At 37.2% G+C, this 19,772-nt stretch overlaps 2 protein-coding genes across 7 annotated transcripts in view; one reads left to right on the forward strand and one right to left on the reverse strand.

Moving 5' to 3' along the window:
• The window catches only part of tesmin (testis expressed metallothionein like protein), a 31,475-nt gene extending 21,962 nt beyond the window's left edge, over positions 1 to 9,513 (reverse strand). For 2 of the 4 annotated variants that reach the window (XM_073941654.1, XM_073941653.1), the window contains exons 1-4: positions 9,392 to 9,513; positions 8,067 to 8,429; positions 3,882 to 3,974; positions 3,697 to 3,786 (exon numbers count right to left, since the gene is read on the reverse strand). In XM_073941654.1, the coding sequence (XP_073797755.1) occupies positions 3,697 to 3,786; positions 3,882 to 3,974; positions 8,067 to 8,396 (513 nt within the window). In that variant the 5' untranslated portion in view covers positions 8,397 to 8,429; positions 9,392 to 9,513. Of the gene's footprint in view, positions 1 to 3,696; positions 3,829 to 3,881; positions 3,975 to 8,066; positions 8,430 to 9,391 lie in introns of those variants that run through there. The other 2 variants (XM_073941655.1, XM_068217301.2) reach the window with 2 other exon arrangements.
• Positions 9,514 to 13,039: 3,526 nt separating this feature from the next.
• On the forward strand, positions 13,040 to 19,467 carry zgc:110339. 3 transcript variants are annotated; one of them, NM_001017792.1, is given in 6 exon segments: positions 13,040 to 13,248; positions 13,346 to 13,397; positions 15,094 to 15,281; positions 15,358 to 15,513; positions 18,977 to 19,087; positions 19,173 to 19,467. In NM_001017792.1, coding segments are annotated over 6 exon segments (768 nt in total). In that variant the 5' UTR covers positions 13,040 to 13,101; the 3' UTR covers positions 19,287 to 19,467.
• Positions 19,468 to 19,772: the final 305 nt, after the last annotated feature.

Consider the following 19,772-nt stretch of genomic DNA (forward strand, 5'->3'; position numbering starts at 1 on the left):
AAGGGGTTTAAACACAGTTGTGTGGCAAAAGACTGAATATAACCAGCTTCTAATTGTAAAAATTTATTCATTTTATTTTTTATAATCCCACTTCATAAATAGCAGTCTGCAGAAATACTTTGATTGACATTCTCCCTTTGTACATGTTATCAGAGGGAGAAAGCCCCAGCCCTTAGTGACGATCTCTCCCTCATTGGCATAGGACGTTAGTCTTGTTTTTAAATCTGCCACTATGCTGACACACAGGCATTTCAACCTCCGCCCTCTTTTGTAAAAAGCACAATCCCATTTGAATTTGAAGTGACAGTCACCAAAATGCCACAATTATGATCAAAGCCTAAAAGGGGCAGTTTCAGAGAGCTACATTACTTGTGTGGTATTTTGAGCTGAAAATGCACATACTGTACACGCTTTAGGGACATAAGAGACTTATTTCATATCTTGTAAAGGGAATGATAGGTATCATTTAAAACCAAATCAAAATATATATGCAAAATGGTCTTTTATTAGGCATATTTCAGCCCACTTGTTTAAAATTTAGCTTTTACAGTTATTCAAATGAATCACACCAACAAAGCAATCACACTACAGTGCATTTAAATCAAACTAAAGGTGAACACACCTTTAGTGTGCATCTGCAGGGTATATCAGTTCACTGTGCTTGTAAACGTGCGCTGTAAACGTAAACATACTGACACTGAGGAGAAGAAACTACAGAATAAAGTGATTATTTTTGTTTTATGTTGCACACAAAAGGATTTTCGTAGCATAATAATATTCAGATTTAACAAGTCTGTTTTGTGGATTTTTTTTGTACCTTTCTGAAATCAAATAAAATATTGGGCTGCACAATACTGGGAAAATATATTATATGTGGTATTGCTCCTAAGTACTGCATTATGATATTTCTTTATTATATAAAATTTTCCTAAACAAATGCTATTTTTATTAGCTATGTTTTTAAATAATTTATTGATGTAATGATATCAAAATAAAAAGCTTAGCACTGTCGCCTTTCAGCAAGAAGGTCACTGATTCGAATCCCGACTGGGCCAATTAGCATTTCTGTGTGGAGTTGTATGTTCTCTCCGTGTTCACGTGGGTTTTGCTCAAAGTTCCTCCAAGACATGGAGAGATATTTGTTTCTCTGCTGTGTTTTATAAGAAATATTTCTGTGTTAAAAGTTCCAAGTGTATTGTACAGTCAACTTTTGTATAGTAATGTTAGTCATCATTTTAACACCAGGCATGCATTAAAAGGAAATTTTTTGCTTCCCATTTCAAAAACTAATGCAAAGCAACGTACCGTGATGTATAGAGGAATGAAAATATGGAATGAATTGCCATCAGACATTACATGCTTTGTAACAAGTAAAAGGAGGTTTAAAAAATCATTTAAAAAATATTTAATGGAACAATATTAAGTGGATTGTTGATTTGGATGTTATGTATGAATTTTGTATGTTAATGTTTTTATTAGTCTTTGTTGTTGTGTATTAATGTAATTTTGTGTTATGTTCGATGGACCCCAGGAAGAATAGCCACTACCTTGGTAGTGGCTAATGGGGATCCTGATAAAAAATTAAAAATAAATAAAATAAATAAACATGCGCTATAGGTAAATTGGATTAACTAAATTGGCCATTGCAGGGTTCAACAATAAGGACTACCCGCTGGCCTGGGGCCAGCGTGCAAGAAGCTCAGGACAGTATACAGAAAGTTTGCTGGCCCGATTGGTGCTAGTGCTGTCTTGTCACTAAAGTTTATTTGGCTGCAACTGTTTGTAAATTGCGTGCTTTCATGCCCAGACGTTTGTTTCGGAACCTGTCTCGTTTGCCCAGTAACCGCGGTTCATGTGGCATATGTGAATCCCGCAATCGTGTTTGAGTCTGCGCCAAATCAATCGTTCTGAGATCGCAAACATGAGGTGGTATTGGCTTAATTAAGCGGATTGATTGTAGTAAAACAAAACGATACAACGAACCAGCCTATATCACAGTGTATTATGGTTGTGTAATGACCGAAATTACCATCTGATAATTTTTCCATTTTTTAATCTAATAGTTTGTATTAGGCCATTTGTTTTGTTCATTTCGACACCTCAAAAGAAAGATCCACATTGCTTCATGATCTGACTGCAGTCCCGGTGTTGTGGCGAGAAATGCACCCCTGCACGGACCCCCTCCATAGACTTTCCTTAGCATTCATAGTGTACATTTAAAAAAAAACTCAAAGGCCATAATTGATTAAAACGTAAGCTAATATGATTATGTTGATGGATCAGGCAAGAAATGAAATGCATTTTAAATCTAGGTTTACAAAAAAATGAAAAATAAAAATATTGACAGTATTAAAGATTGATTTAATAAGCCGGTTTAAAAATTAGGCATTTTGGTGGGTTTTAAACAAATAAAAAACATAAAATTGTTGTAGTTTTCAACTAAACCACACATTAAACAATTCACTTTAATCAAATCAGTATTGTATTTAAATTAAATCGTTTTTAAATTGTCAGTTGTATTTAAAGAAAAGTTATGCTGAAAAACTAAATGGCTGACTTCTTTTTTTTGGTGGGACCAGAGAAAATTTTGGCAGGGCAAGTAAAAATCTAAACCACTTGCCCGATTGGGCCAGTAGAAAAAATCCCTGGCATTGAACCCTGCATTGTGTATGAATGCGTATAAGAGTGGATGGGTGTTTCCCAGTACTGGGTTGTGACTAGAAGGGCATGTGCTGCGTAAAACATCACCAAGTATAGTTGGCGGTTCATTCTGCTCTGGCAATCCCTGATAAATAAAGGACTAAGCTAAAGGAAAATGAATAAAGATATTTTTCCAATCTAATTATTGCTTATTAAACTGATTATACAATACCTCATTATAAAAATAAGCACAACCCTGTTAGACCGTGCGCTGGGGCGCAGAGCATATTTTTCCGTCCTTAAAATAGCAAAAGTGAATTCGGACACGGCCTTTATGCTTTTGCGTCATGCGCTTTAGACTTTTGGCCTAGATCATTAAAATAGAGCCCTACGAATGAGTGAAAACCTCAGCAGAAATTTTGATTGGCTGGTGACATTTTCTCCACTCCAGGATAAAAATAGTGAGGCCCCATCTGATTGGTCAAATTTAGATAAAAAAACCAATGTACATACATGCATACATAAATACATGTAACTTATCACACATGTCTGCGATATGAATATTGCGTACATTAATATAACCGCAATAAAAGTAATGTTACAATATATCAAGCAGCCCTAGTTGGGAGCCTTGCTGTAAATGGAGGATGAGGGAGCTCTCTGATTTCCCAGAAAAAAAATAATAAATTGTGCGTCAAAGACAAACAAAGGTATTTTGGGATGAACAAAGAGGATTGGAATGACATGACGTAAAGTAATTAAAAATATACGTTTAATGCGCAACCATGTAGAGACAGAAATGACATGCCATTATGAAAATAAGATATTACATACAGCTCTTTAGCTTGTTGATTAAAGGAAGTTGTGATCTGGCGCTCTATAGAAAATAAAATTAACTTGTTGGGGCGCCACCCTACTATAATGGTAGGGTAAACACGGAACGCTTTAACCATATGTCTTCAAATGACTCCTGCTCACATGCCTGACTAGATTTGTTTTAGTCTTTAAACTATTGTTAAAATTTCATTTATTTATTTCATCATCTGAGAGCATTACCTGACAAATATTGGATGTCTGAGCTGGAATCTTCTCCACCATCTTGTGCTGGTCATGGGGTGACAAAAGAAGAGCGTGTGGCTGATTACCCTGATAAATGACAGACAAAGAAGCCATTTAGTCCCTCTGAACCATGCATATGCTTCACAAACACAAACATCTTCAATGCGGAACATTATATTAACATGTCTGAATCCTTGGTGTGTAGAATAACTGTCCAAACTGTAAACATCTGCACCATCAGAGCCCAGACTGGAGACAGTTCGACAGACGTCTCCCTTATAAGATAAAAAAAAGAATTATATTACATTTAAATGCATAGATTTCAATTTAAAATTTGGTACAAAGCACTTAAAATGGGCACAATAAGCACATAACATATTTTTAAGCCAGTGCACAATAGTTAATATAGCAGGTCACTTAATATAATGTAGTGTTGTATATTAGAGTTTGTAACATTTAAAATGATACCTTTTAAAATACTTATACTCGATACCAATATACACTCACCGGCCACTTTATTAGGTACACCTGTCCAACTGCTCATTAGCAAAACTTTCTAATCTGCCTATCACATGGCAGCAACTAAATGTATTATGGCATGTAGACATGGTCAAGACGATCTGCTGCAGTTCAAACTGAGCGTCACAATGGGAAAGCAAGGTGATTTAAGTGACTTTGAACGTGGCATGTTTGTTGGTGTCAGATGGGCTGATCTGAGTATTTCAGAAACTGCTGATCTACTGGGATTTTCACGCACAACCATCTCTAGGGTTTACAGAGAATGGTCTGAAACAGAGAAAATATCCAGTGAGCACCAGTTCTGTGGGTGAAAATGCCCTGTTGATGCCAGAGGTCAGAGGAGAATGGCCAGGCTGGTTTCAACTGATAGAAAGGCAACAGTAGCTGAAATAACCACTCGTCACAACCGAGGTATGCAGAAGAGCATACCTGAATTCACAACATGTCGAAGCTTGAGGCGGATGGAGTACAGCAGCAGAAGACCACACCTATAAGCTAAGAACAGGAAACTGAGGCTACAATTCGCACAAGCTCACCAAAATAGGACAATAGAAGATTGGAAAATCGTTGCCTGGTCTAATGAGTATCGATTTCTGCAGGGATATTTGGATGGTGGGTCAGAATTTGGCCTCAGCAACATGAAAGCATGGATCCATCCTGCCTTGTATCAACGATTCAGGCAGTTGGTGGTGGTGTAATGGTGTGGGGGATATTTTCTTGGCACACTTTGGGCCCATTAGTACCAATTGAGCATCGTGTGAACGCCACAGCCGACTTGAGTATTGTTTCTGACCATGTCCATGCCTTTATGACCACAGTGTACCCATCTTCTGATGGCTTCTTCCAGCAGGGAACCGCGTCATAGACCACGAATCATCTCAGACTGGTTTCTAGAACATGACAATGAGTTCACTGTACTCAAATGGCCTCCAGTCACCATATCTCTATCCAATAGAGCAAATCTGCAGCAACTGCGTGATGCTATCATGTCAATACGGACGAAAATCTCTGAGGAATATTTCCAGTACCTTGTTGCCACAAAGGATTAAGGCAAAAAGGGGGGTCTAACCCGGTACTAGGTGTACCTAATAAAGTGGCCGGTGAATGTTTATTGTCATAGCATTATTTAAATAATGTTTATGCATGTCTTTTTTTTCTTTATTTGACAATTTAAAATCTCATTCCCACCTTAAAAATATCTCAGATGTTTTACTACTCATCCATAAAAGTCTCAAAAACATTTTCACTTGCCCAGCTGAAAATAAAATAAATAAATAAATAACTGAACTAAGGAAATTATGCCACAGCATTCCAATAGTTTCACAATTCTTAATTCAAATTCCAACATTAGAAATAAAAAGGGCTAGCCTAAAACTTATAGAAGATAAGTAAACTGAGTCAGTAATTGTTCATTCATTTATTTTCTTTTCAGCTTAGTCCCTTTATTAATCTGGGATCGATACAGTAGTACGAACCGCCAACTTATCCAGCACATGTTTAACGCAGCGGATGCCCTTCCAGCTGCAACCCAACACTGGAAAACATCCATACACACACGTACACTACGGTCACTTTAGCTTACCCAATTCACTTGTACCACGTTTTTGGACTGTGGGGGAAACCGGAGCACCCAGAGGAAACCCATGCCAATATGAGGAGAACATGCAAACTCCACACAGCAATGCCAACTGACCCAGTCGAGGCTCGAAATAGCGAACTTCTTTCTGTGAGGCAATTGTGCTACCCACTGCGCCACCGTGCTTTATGTATTCTTCAGGTATATTTTTTTGTTGTTATTTTTAATGTTAACAACATGTTTGGGCTGCAGTCACTTTAAAACATTTCTTCCTTTAATTCTTAATTTATTTTTAGTTCAGTATCTCGTAGTTCTTCTTAAGTGTTGAATTTTATTTATTTTTTACATTACTACCTAATATTAAACTTTTAACTGTTTAATTTTGTGTTTCTAATCAGTTTTGTAAATGTTTTTCATTTTAGATTTAGTTGTTTTAGTTTCAGGTTATTCATTCATTCATTTTCTTTTCGGCTTAGTCCCTTTATTAATCTGGGGTTGCCACAGCAGAATAAACCACAATTTATCCAGCATATGTTTTACACAGCGGATGCCATTCCAGCTGCAACCCATCACTGGGAAACATCCATACAAACTCACTCACACACAAACACTAAAGACAATTTAGCTAACCCAAATCACCTATACCACATGTCTTTGGACTTGTGGGGGAAAACAGAGCACCTGGAGAAAACCCACGTCAGCACAGGGACAACATGCAAACTCCACACGGAAATGCCAACTGACCCTGCCGAGGTTTCAGGTTATACTAAAAGAAAATAAGGAACTATAATCTGGGCATTTAGCTGAATTAAAATGAGTTTTTATTTATAATACGCTTATTTCACGCGGCCGCCATTTTAAAGAACCAAAGCGAGGCTGCGGTGGGAAGAAACCTGGAAGTATAGGACCAGCACTCTAAACATTGCAGTAACATGCTGTGTACTACAATCCTCCAGCTGTTGCCGAGATTAAAAAATGCAGAAAGTTTAATTTAAACAATTAAAAGCAATTTAGCATCAAACAACATCACAATCTCAGTGATATGTTTAAGTGTCCTCCTAGGCTTCAGTTCATGGCAGCAGGTAAACACCATGGGGACGCTTTCCTGCCTCAGCCTATGTAACCTGGTGAGCGATAAAACACTGCAGTCCTCTGTAGCACACTCTTGTGTTGTCTGTAATAGTGTTGTCCTGGTAACATACTGAAGTTTTAAAACCGTCTATTTCCCGCTAACATGGAAGCGCCGCTGAGCGCGGATGACTGGACTGATCTTCACAGCTCTGATATCCCTTTTTATTTTTATCATTCATTCAGAACGAACCTTCGAACCACCAGGAAGGCGAGGAAATGATAAATTTGTGTTACTTTCTTTGCTGATAAGATATACAGCCAGCTACACAACATTCCAATGTAACTCCCACTGATACTTCCGGGTTTCTTCCCACCGCAGCCTCAATTTCACTTTTAAAAATGGCGGCCGCGTGAAATCAGTCTATTAACAGTAATTTTATTATAAGGAACCAAATAATGTTATGGTTATAGCCAGGACCAGAAGGAATCTGCGGACGTTTTTTGCTATTTCTGCTGAGAATTTTGGTAAAAATCTGTGGCTTTCTGCTGAATTATTTTGGGAGCATCCAGCGGAGTATCATAACTAAAACCTTAATATATTAAATAAAAAGTAATAAATTACTGAATAAAAACTGAATAAATTCATATTTACACATTTACTCAAGTAAATAAATAGAATTAATAATTGGTCTAAAAATCTCCAGAAATCTGCGGAATTCTGCGCGAGCAGATTCCGTGTGGGCCTAGTTATAGCTTAATATAATAACTGATTATTTTTTTATTTCAACTCTAAAGTCATTTCCCATATAAAAATTAATCACTTGAGACGTTATGGGATAGTTCACCCATAAATGAAAAATGTACTCACTATTTACTTGCCCTCAAGTGCTTCCAAAGAATTCTGAAAACCTGTAACCATTGACTTCCATAGTGAGAAAACATATGGAAGTCAATGGTTACAGGTTTTCAGCATTCTTCAAAATACCTTCTTATGCATTTAAAAGAACAAAGAAACTCAAAGAGGTTTGAAACAAGTAAAAAGTGAGTAAATGATGACAGAATTAAAAAGATTTAGGTGAACTATACCTTTTAACTAACTGTTTAAAAGTAGGGTATTGTGGTTTACAGATGAAAGGTAATGCTAGTGTGAATATTCAGCTTTATCCATTGAAATGTCTCATTAAATACTCAGCACACTCACTGATGACATGCTGTATTGAAAAGCCTCATGGGATGGCCATCCACCATACTGTACATGCTGATAATGGCTCGGCTGAGCCAGCAAGTATTCGGAATAGGCCGCTGAGCTAAAATGTGCAACTTGAGGTATAGGATCACGTGCTACGGGATGAAGAATCCTGTATGTGGTGTATTCGTCCTCCTCCATTCTGGAGTATACAGGTTCTGCTGAAGTCTGATGGCTGACGAGATTTCCCATTCCAGGACTTCCATGAGGGTGTTGGAAAGGGGCCACTGACCCTTCAGGCAGGGCTATTCTGTAGGTGTACTCGTGCCCTTCCAGCTCACTCATTTTCCTGATACTGTAATGGTTCAGAGGATGGCGCTGGAGTCACAAAGAAAAGAGAACATCATATCAGTATGCTAAATGTTCGTTTTAGTATACACATTAGTCTTTTATGTTAGTCAGTTAGTTATTTATTATTTAAATCCTTGGTTTTTGTTTAATTTAAAAGTTTAATAATTTGTTATATTTTATTAGTGTTTTATGTATCCATAATTACTATTTATAAATGTTTGAGATTTATGCTATACTAAATGAAATCCAGCTAAATGTTATTGACATTTAGATGAAATCAAATACTTGTTTTTATACATTTAATTATTGTTAACAGTTCTTTTATTTTATTTAAAAATAAAATTGATGCATTTAAGTAACAAAAACTATTTATAAATTTAGATTAATTAACTATAACCCTGATCAAATTGGTTCAACATAACCATTTTAACTGTAGTTAGTTCCAGTTATTGTATCCTACTTCAATTGTTTTGAGCTAGAACTAAATGAAATGAATATGGTTAATAAATATGATTATTTAGACACTGTATGTTTCACGACACTGATGAACTATGGTTAGTGTAGCAAAACCATGGTTGCTGTATTACGTTATACTATGGTAATCATAAATCAACCATGGGTTTGCTACACTAACCATAGTTTAACCATTTAGTAAAACAATGGCTAAATAACTTCATTCTGCCAAAGAAACATGTCTATACTACACTTTTAGTATAAGAAAAAACATGGATAACGTTTATTTTCATAAGGGTAACCATTGTTTATATTTTTACTTTCAGTCAACACTGGTCTTGAATGACTAGAGTAAAACAACTAATAAATGTTCGTTTATGAAGTAAAATATACACAAATAGACACGTTTTGTAAACGTATAACGTTAGTAAACGGCCCCAGCTAACATAGCGATTCGGCTAATCATTTCCAAAGTCTGTCATTTCATTCGCCTCAGGAAATTATTATGAAGCCTATCGAGATTATAATACACTTACCAGACAAATAAGCAAATACAGAATTTTAAAATTACAATATTGTCTTAGCTGACACTGGATGCGTTGTTGACGTGACAGTTACTGTAAAAAAAGTGAATGTTATGAGTTCGCGCCACAGGGTTGCCAAGTCCGCGCATAGGCTACATTTTTATCACTTGCTGCGGGTGGTTAAAGGTTTTATGCATGAATTCCATTTATTATATGGTTGCCTTTAAATATTTTACTGTACCAAATTTATATTCCATGACATAAACTGTGCTAGGATGATGAAACAAGAGTAAGCACACTTTTGTTGCACAAGACTTTAGCCAGAAAACCAATGTAACTTAATAAACTAGTTTTCGTTTCCATGGTAACAAAAATACAGGACTTTTTTGAGTACACGAAAGGTAACGACTATTTTTATGATAACATCATGTTTATAATTACGATTATATAGTGTTTTAAATGTGTTTTAAAGGCATTATAATGCATTCAATGAGATAATATATTAAACGAATGGGAATAGCATATTTAGTTTTGATATAGGGTTTGTTTGGGAAGGTGTGTTGCGAAAATCTGGCAACCCTCATATAAAATCACACTTTAAATAGCGTTGTAAGAAGCTCACCTCATCTAAAGACATTTGGTACACTAATACAAAATTAATTATGTCATATTTGCTTTAGTACAAAATGGAATTGATTCAAAAAGTACAACTTATTTTCTTATCCAGCTAATAATTCATTCATTCATTCATTTTCTTTTCGGCTTAGTCCCTTTTTTAATCTGGGGTGGCCACAGCGGAATGAACCGCCAACTTATCCAGCACATGTTTTTATACAGCTGATACCCTTCCAGCTGCAACCCATCTCTGGGAAACATGCATACACACTCATTCACACTCATACACTACAGACAATTTAGCCTACCCAAATCACCTGTACCACATGTCTTTGGACTGTGGGGGAAACCAGAGCACTCAAAGGAAACCCACGTGAACACAGGAAGAACATGCAAACTCCACACAGAAACACCAACTGCTGAAAACAACAGCTTAAACCAGCCTTGACTGGTTGGCTGGTTTAACTGGTCAACCAGGCTGGTTTTAGAGGGGTTTGGCCACTTCCAAGCTGGTTTCCAGCCATTTACAGCCTGATCTTAGCTGGTCAGAATGGGAGTTGGGAGATGACCAGCTAAACCCAGCATGACCAGCTTACCATGGCTGGGAGCCCAGCCAAAACTATGTCCAGCTTAAACCAGGTTGGTCAAGGCTGGAACATGACCAGCTAAAACCAGCTTGACCAGCCTGGATTAAGCTGGACATAGCTGGTTTTGGCTGGGCTACCAGCCAGGCTGGTCAAGTTGGTTTTAGCTGGTCATTTTCCAGTCTGACCAGCTAAGATCAGGCTGGAAACCAGTCTGGAAATGTCCAAAACCCCTCTAAAATCAGGCAGGTCGACCAGCTACAACCAGCCAACCAGCATTAGCTGGTTTAAGCTGTTTTTTTTTCTCAGGAGGGCCAGCCGACAGCTAATAAATTACTTGGAAAATACTATATACATGTCAAGAAATGGTCAAATTGTGAACATTTTATAAAGGAGATTAAACAATATGGTACTACACTATGAAACCTTAAAAACAGGAAGGCTAAAAAAACATAGGAAGCATTATGTAAATTTCATCTGATTAAATAAATGTTTTTTTATTATAATTATCTTACCTGTTAATTTATTTTACTCCTGTCACCTGTTTATACTTTGATTGTACAACTAATATAATTTCTCTCATTTTTGTTTTGCTTTATTTGTTCATAATTGTTGTGAGATATTCTTGTACTAAGTTTGTACTCATTCATTCATTCATTCATTCATTTTCTTTTCAGCTTAGTCTTTTATTAATCAGGGGTCGCCACAGCAGAATGAACCACCAATTTATCCAGCATATATTTTACACAGCGGATGCCATTCCAGCTGTAACCATTACTGGGAAACACCCATACACACACATACACTACAACAATTTAGCTTAACCAATTCACCTGTCTTTGGACTTGTGAGGGAAACCAAAGTACCCGGAGAAAACCCACTCAAACATGGAGAGAACATTCAAACTCCACACAGAAATGACAACTGACTCAGCCGGGGCACGAACCAGTGACCTTCTTGCTGTGAAGCGAACGTACTACCCACCACGCCACCGAGCAGCCCGTACATTTAAACAATAAATAAATAAATAATTTTAAAAGGGAAACTTACCTCATCATTACTAAATATATAATACATTTTGATTGCTTTAAACCCCATATTTCCCATATCAGAGACTTTTTGGATGTTTTTTTCCAAGTTATAGACACTAAAAAGAATAGTTAAACCTGATAAGCTCACGCGAGGTCGTCTAGGCAAGGTGAAGTGTGATGAATTAGATTTTTTGAATTTAGATTTTTTTTGCAATATTCATTTACAAGTGTGTGTGTCTTCGTGTTTTTGTGACATATGAGGACACAAATTTGTATAATGAGCTACACTACAAGAAGGTTGTGAAATATGAGGACATTGCTCATGTCCTCGTTTCTCAAAAAGCTTAAATATATCACACAGAACGATTTTTTAAAAAGTAAAACTGTACACAGCGTCCTGAGGGTTGGGTTTAGGGGTAGGGTGTGGTTAGGACAATAGAAAATACAGTTTGTGTAGTATAAAAACAATGGAAACCTATGTAATGCAGGCCTGTAGCCAGCTTGGTTAAAGGGGTGGTTCTTTTTTCTCAAAACTAGGCCTAGATCTTTTTGCAGTTATTGGCCTCATTTTCTGTTTAACTATGAAACTTAAATACTGCATTTTAGTCACTTTTTAAGCACAAACTTTAGCTGGATTACCTTGTCAGATGGTCATAATAACCACACTTTTTAATGCTCCAACAATATTTTCTAAAGAGCTTAAATAAAAAAAATATAAAAATTGCTTATTTTTTAAAACACAAATGTATTACATTATATATCATTAGAAAAAAATAAGTATCTGTTAAACTTTTACATTAAAACCTGTGGCCCATTGCCATTTATTAGGCAAATAACAAACTGGCCAGCACATTCGACTTTCCTCAGTCACAATTAAAAAATAATAATAATTAAAAAAATCTATCATAATAATAATTTAGAGCTTCACGATTTTTCTAGCCTCTCTTGTAAAAAAAAAAAGTACATTTGAAATTTCATGGATAACAACAATAGCCATATTCAAATTAATTTGAAGATGGTCTGCTTTTGGTTATTTGTTGTTCAAGAATAAGATCCAAAAGTGTGTCTAAGTGCTGGTGAAGTGGGAATTTCGGACTCATATGGAGAAAACAGCCTTTTAAAACATGTTTTGTAACTGAAATCTACGTGCAATATCCTTAAAAGTGTACTTAGGATGCTTTCTTATAATTAGACTGAAACCATTTAAAACCCAAAAAGCCCCAAATCTAAAAATTGATAGCATGCTTGAGGCCTCTCCCAACAGTGATGTTATAATAAATGTGGAAAATAAATGACCATGTAACCATATTAAAGCGCCAGATAAGCATTGCGAAACCGAGTGAATGATTTTCTAATGCATTATCCATAGTCCAGTAAATCGGCTAAATCTGGAGGTTGGACGGATTATGAAACCAAACTCCGCCCCCAACAAGACTGAAGTTGTTCAGCTAGTTAAGAGAGCGCACTTGGGAGCCCTCGAGACGATTATAGGATGAAGGGTAACTTCGCTAAGTGCGGATCGGTGCTCATCACTGGAGCGAGCAGGGGTCTCGGTCTGCAGATGGTCAAACAGCTGCTCGCCACCCCAGAAAGACCCCAAAAGATCATAGCAACCGTCAGGAATCCAGCCGCTGCGGAGGTAGGCCGTCACATCACGCGCGGTAACTTCACTTTGTAATGAAACATGCTTGGAAGTTGCTTAAGGAGTGATTATTATGGTTTGTTTTCGTCTTCAGGAACTACAAAACCTCGCCAAAGCTCATCCAGACGTTCATATCGTGACCCTAGGTGAGTTTTTGTGTCACGTGACTGACGCGGACGCGCATAAAAACACTCACTAAAAACGAGTCACTGCTGTTTTCAGTGGGTTTAATGTAAATAAAGCGATTACATACTGAATATTACACTTATAAAGCGCAGTACACAATTTGTTTTTCGTAAATACACGTTTGTAGCATGCTTCATCTTATATTTGAATTAATTAATTCATATTTATTATGTAACAACAAGTATAAATGTCATAAATAAGTTTAGAAATAAATGTATAAATACTGTAAAGTCTATTTGCATTTTAATAATTCAAATAATTATGTTTTTGTATGCCATCCCAGCTCCACAAACTGCATAAATCATAATAATATGGTAATGGTGAAGTGTATTTCGTTAATGTGGCCAGCAGGTGGAGACAAAAGACTAGAAAATGCTACTTTTGACCAATAACAATCCAATTGTGACCAATTGTGTGTGTGTGTGAAGCTCTTCATACTTCCTTTTAACCATTTTACAAAAATCTAAAATATATTTATACACAAATTTAATTAAATATAGGATTCAACTGATGGTCAAAAACAAAAGGAGCCCATGGCAAAAGTGGAGACCCAGGTACACAATTACAGAATATGTTTTTCCACCAGTCATAGGTTTTACACTGATGTGTATGTTACAATTTTGAGTTTAAAACAATTTAATAGTTGCAAAACTACAATTAAGGAACAAATTATTATTTATTTGATAACTGGAAATTGATTTACAATATACTAATGCCCTATTTTTCTAGGCTTTATTGGTGATAATGGTCAGGAATATTAGACCATTATTTCCTTTAGCATAGGAAGAGGACAGAAACTAGCCTGACAGTAATTGTGTGAATTGTGGAGCGGGCTAAATCTAAAAAAAACATCTGTGTTTTTTAGTAAATGTACCTTTTTTTGTTTTTATTCTTGCCATAATTTAAAAATATTTGCAGAGCAACTCGTGTTCTGTCGTCATTAATATTTTAATAAACTTTAATAGGTAAAACTGTCCGAGATATAAACAAAAGCAAGTGATTCATCAAAGTTTGATTTAAAAAAAATCTTGAATTGTTATAAAAATCCTTAAAATCATTAAAATAATTAATAAAAACAAACAAACAAAAAATTTAAAATCTTGAACGATATTAATGATGTGACGTAGTTCCGGAAACTTCCTACTTTTCTGTTTATCCGTCTGACTCTTCGGTCAGTTTCTTTTGACCACCCCCTGTCGTTTTAAAGAATATCACAACAGCGATCGCACAAAGTATAAAAGCCTCATCCAATTCGCTAGGTTGCGCGCAGCCAGCAGATTTCTGCGATGCGGCCCCAGGCGAAAGTATAAATCCAGCTTTAGCAACCACTCAGAACACACTGTCAACAGCCTAGCAAGAAACATGCTAATCCATACTAGAAACACGCTAACCTACTGTATATGTAGTTATAACCGTTTCAAACTTCTTTAAACTTCAATTATTTAAATTTTGAAAGGACTTCAACCTTGCTAACCACAGAGCCATCGTGTCTTCTATCCAATATTTCATATATTTTTAAGCTGTATGCATTTCAGCTGATCGTTCACAGTAACAATGCTGAAGATCCAGTCTGCATGTGTGATATTTATCTGATCAGACAAGCCTGCTGAGCTGAATACTGTACATTTGAAACAAATGAAACCTTCTGTGTTTCAGATATATCCAATGAAACGAGTGTGAACGCTGCATCTCAAGCAGTTGAAGCCATTGTTGGGGCCAATGGTCTGAACTGCTTAATTAACAATGCGGCGATTGGTTTGAGCTCTGACCTGGACAGCGTCACTCGAGACGTCATGATGAAGACCTACGAGAGCAACACGGTTTCTCCTCTCTTTGTGACCAAGGTATTAGAGGATTCTATTTTCAGTAGTTGTCCATTGAGGGTTTATCCTCCATTGAATAGCGTGTGGTGTTTTTCAGGCTCTCCTGCCGTTGTTGAGGAGAGCGGCGGCTGAGGGGAGTGGTATGAGCATCCAGAGGGCCGCAGTGGTCAACGTTTCGTCTCTTCTGGGATCCGTGCAGCTCAACTGGGGCGAGGGTGCGAGCTTTAAGAGCTACGCTTACAGGGCGTCCAAGGTAAAACTTAGGCACTGAAAATGAATTACATAATGAACAACAGATAACAGCAATCAAAATACTTTGTTTCATGACTTATAGACAGCTCATTAAAAAACTATCACAGCCCTGCTGAAAAATCCAGCTTAAACCAGCCTAGGCTGGTTGGCTGGTTTTAGCTGGTCGACCAGGCTGGTTTTAAAGGGGTTTTGGCCATTTCCAGGCTGGTTTCCAGCCATTTCCAGCTTGGTCTTAGCTGGTCAGGCTGGAAAATGAGCAGCTAAATCCATCGAAAACCAGCTTGACCAGCCTGGTTTAAGCTGGACATAGCTGGTTTTGGCTGGGCTCCCAACCTGGCTAGGCTGGTCAAGCTGGTTTTAGCTGGTCATCTCCCAGCCTGACCAGCTAAGACCAGACTGGAAATGGCTAGAAACCAGCCTGGAAATGGCCAAAACCCCTCTAAAACCAGCGTGGTCGACCAGCCTAGGCTGGTTTAAGCTGTTTTTTTTTCAGCAGGCAGGGTCTGACCAAAGACATTCATCAACCTGAAGGATTTACAACCGGCAAAACACAAACAAAATGGTAAACTTTCTGGTGTACCGAGTGCTCGAATTTTCATTCAGTCTTTCAGTTGGACTAAATTAGTGTACTAATGTAGGGAATAGTGAGTGAGGGTTCTCAATCTCATTCCTGGAGGTTCGGTGTCCTGTAGATTTTAGCTCCAACCCCAATTAGACACACCTGGGCTAGCTAATCAAGCACTTACTAGGCTTTTTAGAAACATCCCTGCCTTACCTGCCAACAATCCCGTTTTTGTAGAGAGTCTCCTGTATTTCAGACCCATCTCCCGTATTTTTCTGCCCCCTCATCACCCCCACCCCTGCTGTGCACTTTGCGCGCACCCACGGATAAAATCTCCCGGATTTTATGATCTGAATGTTGGCAGGTATGATCCCTGCAGGTGTGTTGAGGTAAGATGGAGGTAAAATCTACAGGGCAGTTTAGTGGCATTGTGGGGAATAGTGATTCAGTTTTTATACAAGATGTAAAATAAATCTCTGATGCCTCTAGAGTGTGTATGTGAAGTTTCAGCTCTTGGAAATGTTTGATCTAATGTTTGATAGCTCTTTGAAATGGCCCCTTTTAGGCTTTGATTCTAAATTTGCCATTTTGGTGACTGTCGCTTTAAATTCAAATGAGAGTTTGAATCAAAAGAGGGCAGAGCTATAAATGCCTGTAGCTGCGTCCGAAACCGCATACTTCCTTACTATATAGTACGCTAAAATCAGTATGCGAGCCGAATAGTATGTCCGAATTCATAGAATTTGAAAATCAGTATGCGAGAAGTACCCAGATGACTTACTACTTCCGGCGAGATTCAAGAGTGCGCATCCCATGAATCTCATGATGCCCCGCGAGCAAATTCATGAATGGGAGTAAAGCGACGCAATTGACGCAGGTAGGTCACGTGACTATGACAAAATGGCGAAAGTAGTACGTCCGAATTCCATTCATACTTTTCACGTTTATACTGTATAGAACGTACTTTTCTAATGGCCGAGTAGTTCGCTTAAATTCTAATGCAGTACCTACTGAGTGGTAGGCGGTTTCGGAGGCAGCCTGTGTGTCAGTATAATGGCAGATTCAAAAGCAAGACTAATATCCTGTGCTAATGAGGGAGAGATTGTCTCCAGTCGGTTGAGCTTTTCCCTTTAGATGACTCATAAACAAGCGAGAATGTCAATCAAAGTGTTTCTGCAGACTGCTTTATATAATTTGTGATTATGAAAAAACAAATTAATATAATTAAAATTAATAATAAAAAAAAATTAATGCATTTTTACCAATAGAAGCTGGGTATATTTACTGACCCTTGCCACACAACTGTGTTTAAACCCCTTTCAAAAGTCAATTTTTGCATGATGGGATGACAAAAAAGCTAAATTTTCCACGACATGTCAACCATATTGCTCACATAGAGCAGTGTAATTTAATTGTGTCAAGACCTCCGGTCTCATTCACTTCCATACATTTTAGTTAAAAAAACCTCTTTGTTGTTGTAAGCTTTAATTTTATTATGATATTGTTCTAATATATTTGACTGCCAGACGACGAGTGGAAAAGAAACAATTTGGCACGAGAAAAAAAGACTAACCATAACAATAAGAAAAACATGGAATAATGCAATAAAAAAGGTACAGAAAAATTACATTTTGATAAATGGAAAGTAAAATTAAACCAATAAAAGCGAGTGGTTTGTGTGGCTTTGTGCTTTATTTTTTCATGCATAATGAAAATAACATCACGCTTTGGTATTTAACCATGGCATTCATATCACAAGCACATCTGTGGCCAGACCTCACAGTTTGTTCTCTCCAGATAATTTGTCCCTCTATTCCCTCTGCATAACATTGCTGTGTAAAAACTTGAGTTTTGAGTCCTGGGGCTGATGTGTCATATGACAGAAAGCTGCTGTCGACATTATTCTCATATGAGGATTAGCAAAAGTAAAGCAACACGGTACTTTTTGGAAAGGGTATTTAAAAATGGTAGTCTAATTAACTTTTTTGGTGTATTTAACAGTGGAAATGGACAAAAAAAACATAACATAACTCATGAAAATGGACCATTAGTATCATATACAGTGCATACGGAAAGTATTCATAGCACTTCACTTTTTTTTTTCACTTTTTTATGTTACAGCCTTATTCAAAAATGGATGAAATTTCCTCAAAATTCTACACACAATACCCCATAATGACAATGTGAAAAAGATTTTTTGAAATTATGGCAAATTTATTAAAAAAAAAAAAAAACTGAAAAATCACTGAGCTCAGGTACATTCTGTTTCCGCTGATAATTCTTGAGAAGTTTCAGCAGCTTAATTGGAGTTCACCTGTGGTCAATTCAGTTGATTGGACATGATTTAAAAAGGCATACACCTGTCTAAATAAGGTCCCAGGGTTGACGGTGCATGTCAAAGCACAAACTAAGCATGAAGACAAAGGAATTGTCTGTAGACCTCTGAGGCACAGGGCTGGGGAAGGTTACAGAAAACTTTCTGCTGCTCTGTCAACTGATACATTAAGAGAGGACGGGACCTAAATAGCTACTGGAGTAGTGTTTGTTTTATCACAGCTCTGGGGCATCAAATAAAGAGCAAATGAGAAGCGTCTTGAAGTGGACGGGTAATGTCATATTCTAGAGAGCATTTGTTTGGTCGGGAATTGATGAGAAATTGAAGTATGTGGTGACATAAAAAAAAAACAAACATTGCATTTAGATGGAAGTGAGAAACTGCAGGCTTTGGACGTTTATATCGGTTTTAGATTTCCTAAACGTGAATTTTGTTTTGGAGCACACTAGCTTATAGACATCTTTAAAACTAAAATACTGATTCTAAACTCTAAAAAATGTTATTTAAATTTTAATAAAACTCACAGAACCTTTAAATTAGCCTTTGATTTTTCATTTTTAAATACAGAGTGCGCTGAATATGGTAACAAGGTGTTTGGCTGCTGATCTGGAAGCTGACGGCATCTTGTGCGTGGCTCTTCACCCCGGTTGGGTGCGCACTGATATGGGTGGACCAATGGTGAGTCTACATGATGTTTTTTTTTTCTTTTCTTTTTATTCCTAAAAACGACTTTGATTTTAACCCATTTACTTCCCATTTACAGGCTCCTTTGAGTCCAGAGGAGAGCATTTCATCCGTGCTGTCCGTCATTGCTGGATTAAAGGAGGAACATCACGGTGGATACGTGGACTACACTGGGAAAAACCTACCCTGGTGATCTGCCCATACTGTGTTTCCACGCTTGTCACGTTGACCGAGTGCCAGATGACCACTGAGAATGCAGAAAAACAGCCTGTCTTATTAATTATTCATGTTTCCGCCTGTTTGTGTCCACTAAACCTGAGCCGTTTGTACTTTTGATTACAGAAAATAAACTGTGCTACTTGTCAGAAAAAAAATCAGTTATGATTATTGCTTTTATTGGTCAAATATATATATTTTGTTTTTTTTACTCACCGGCCACTTTATTAGGTACACCAGTCCAACTTTTCATTAACCCAAATTTCTAATTAGCCAATCACATGGCAGCAACTCAATGCATTGAGGCATGTAGACATGGTCAAGACGATCTGCAGCAGTTTAAACCGAGCATCAAAATGGGAAAGAAAGGCAATCTAAGTGACTTTGAACGTAGCATGCTTGTTGATGCCAGACGGTTGTTGGTGCCAGAGTATTTAAGGACAAATTTGAACAAAAGAAGATT

Source organism: Danio rerio, chromosome 25, assembly GCF_049306965.1.
Source record: "Danio rerio strain Tuebingen ecotype United States chromosome 25, GRCz12tu, whole genome shotgun sequence".
In the NCBI taxonomy this organism is placed as follows: domain Eukaryota; kingdom Metazoa; phylum Chordata; class Actinopteri; order Cypriniformes; family Danionidae; genus Danio; species Danio rerio.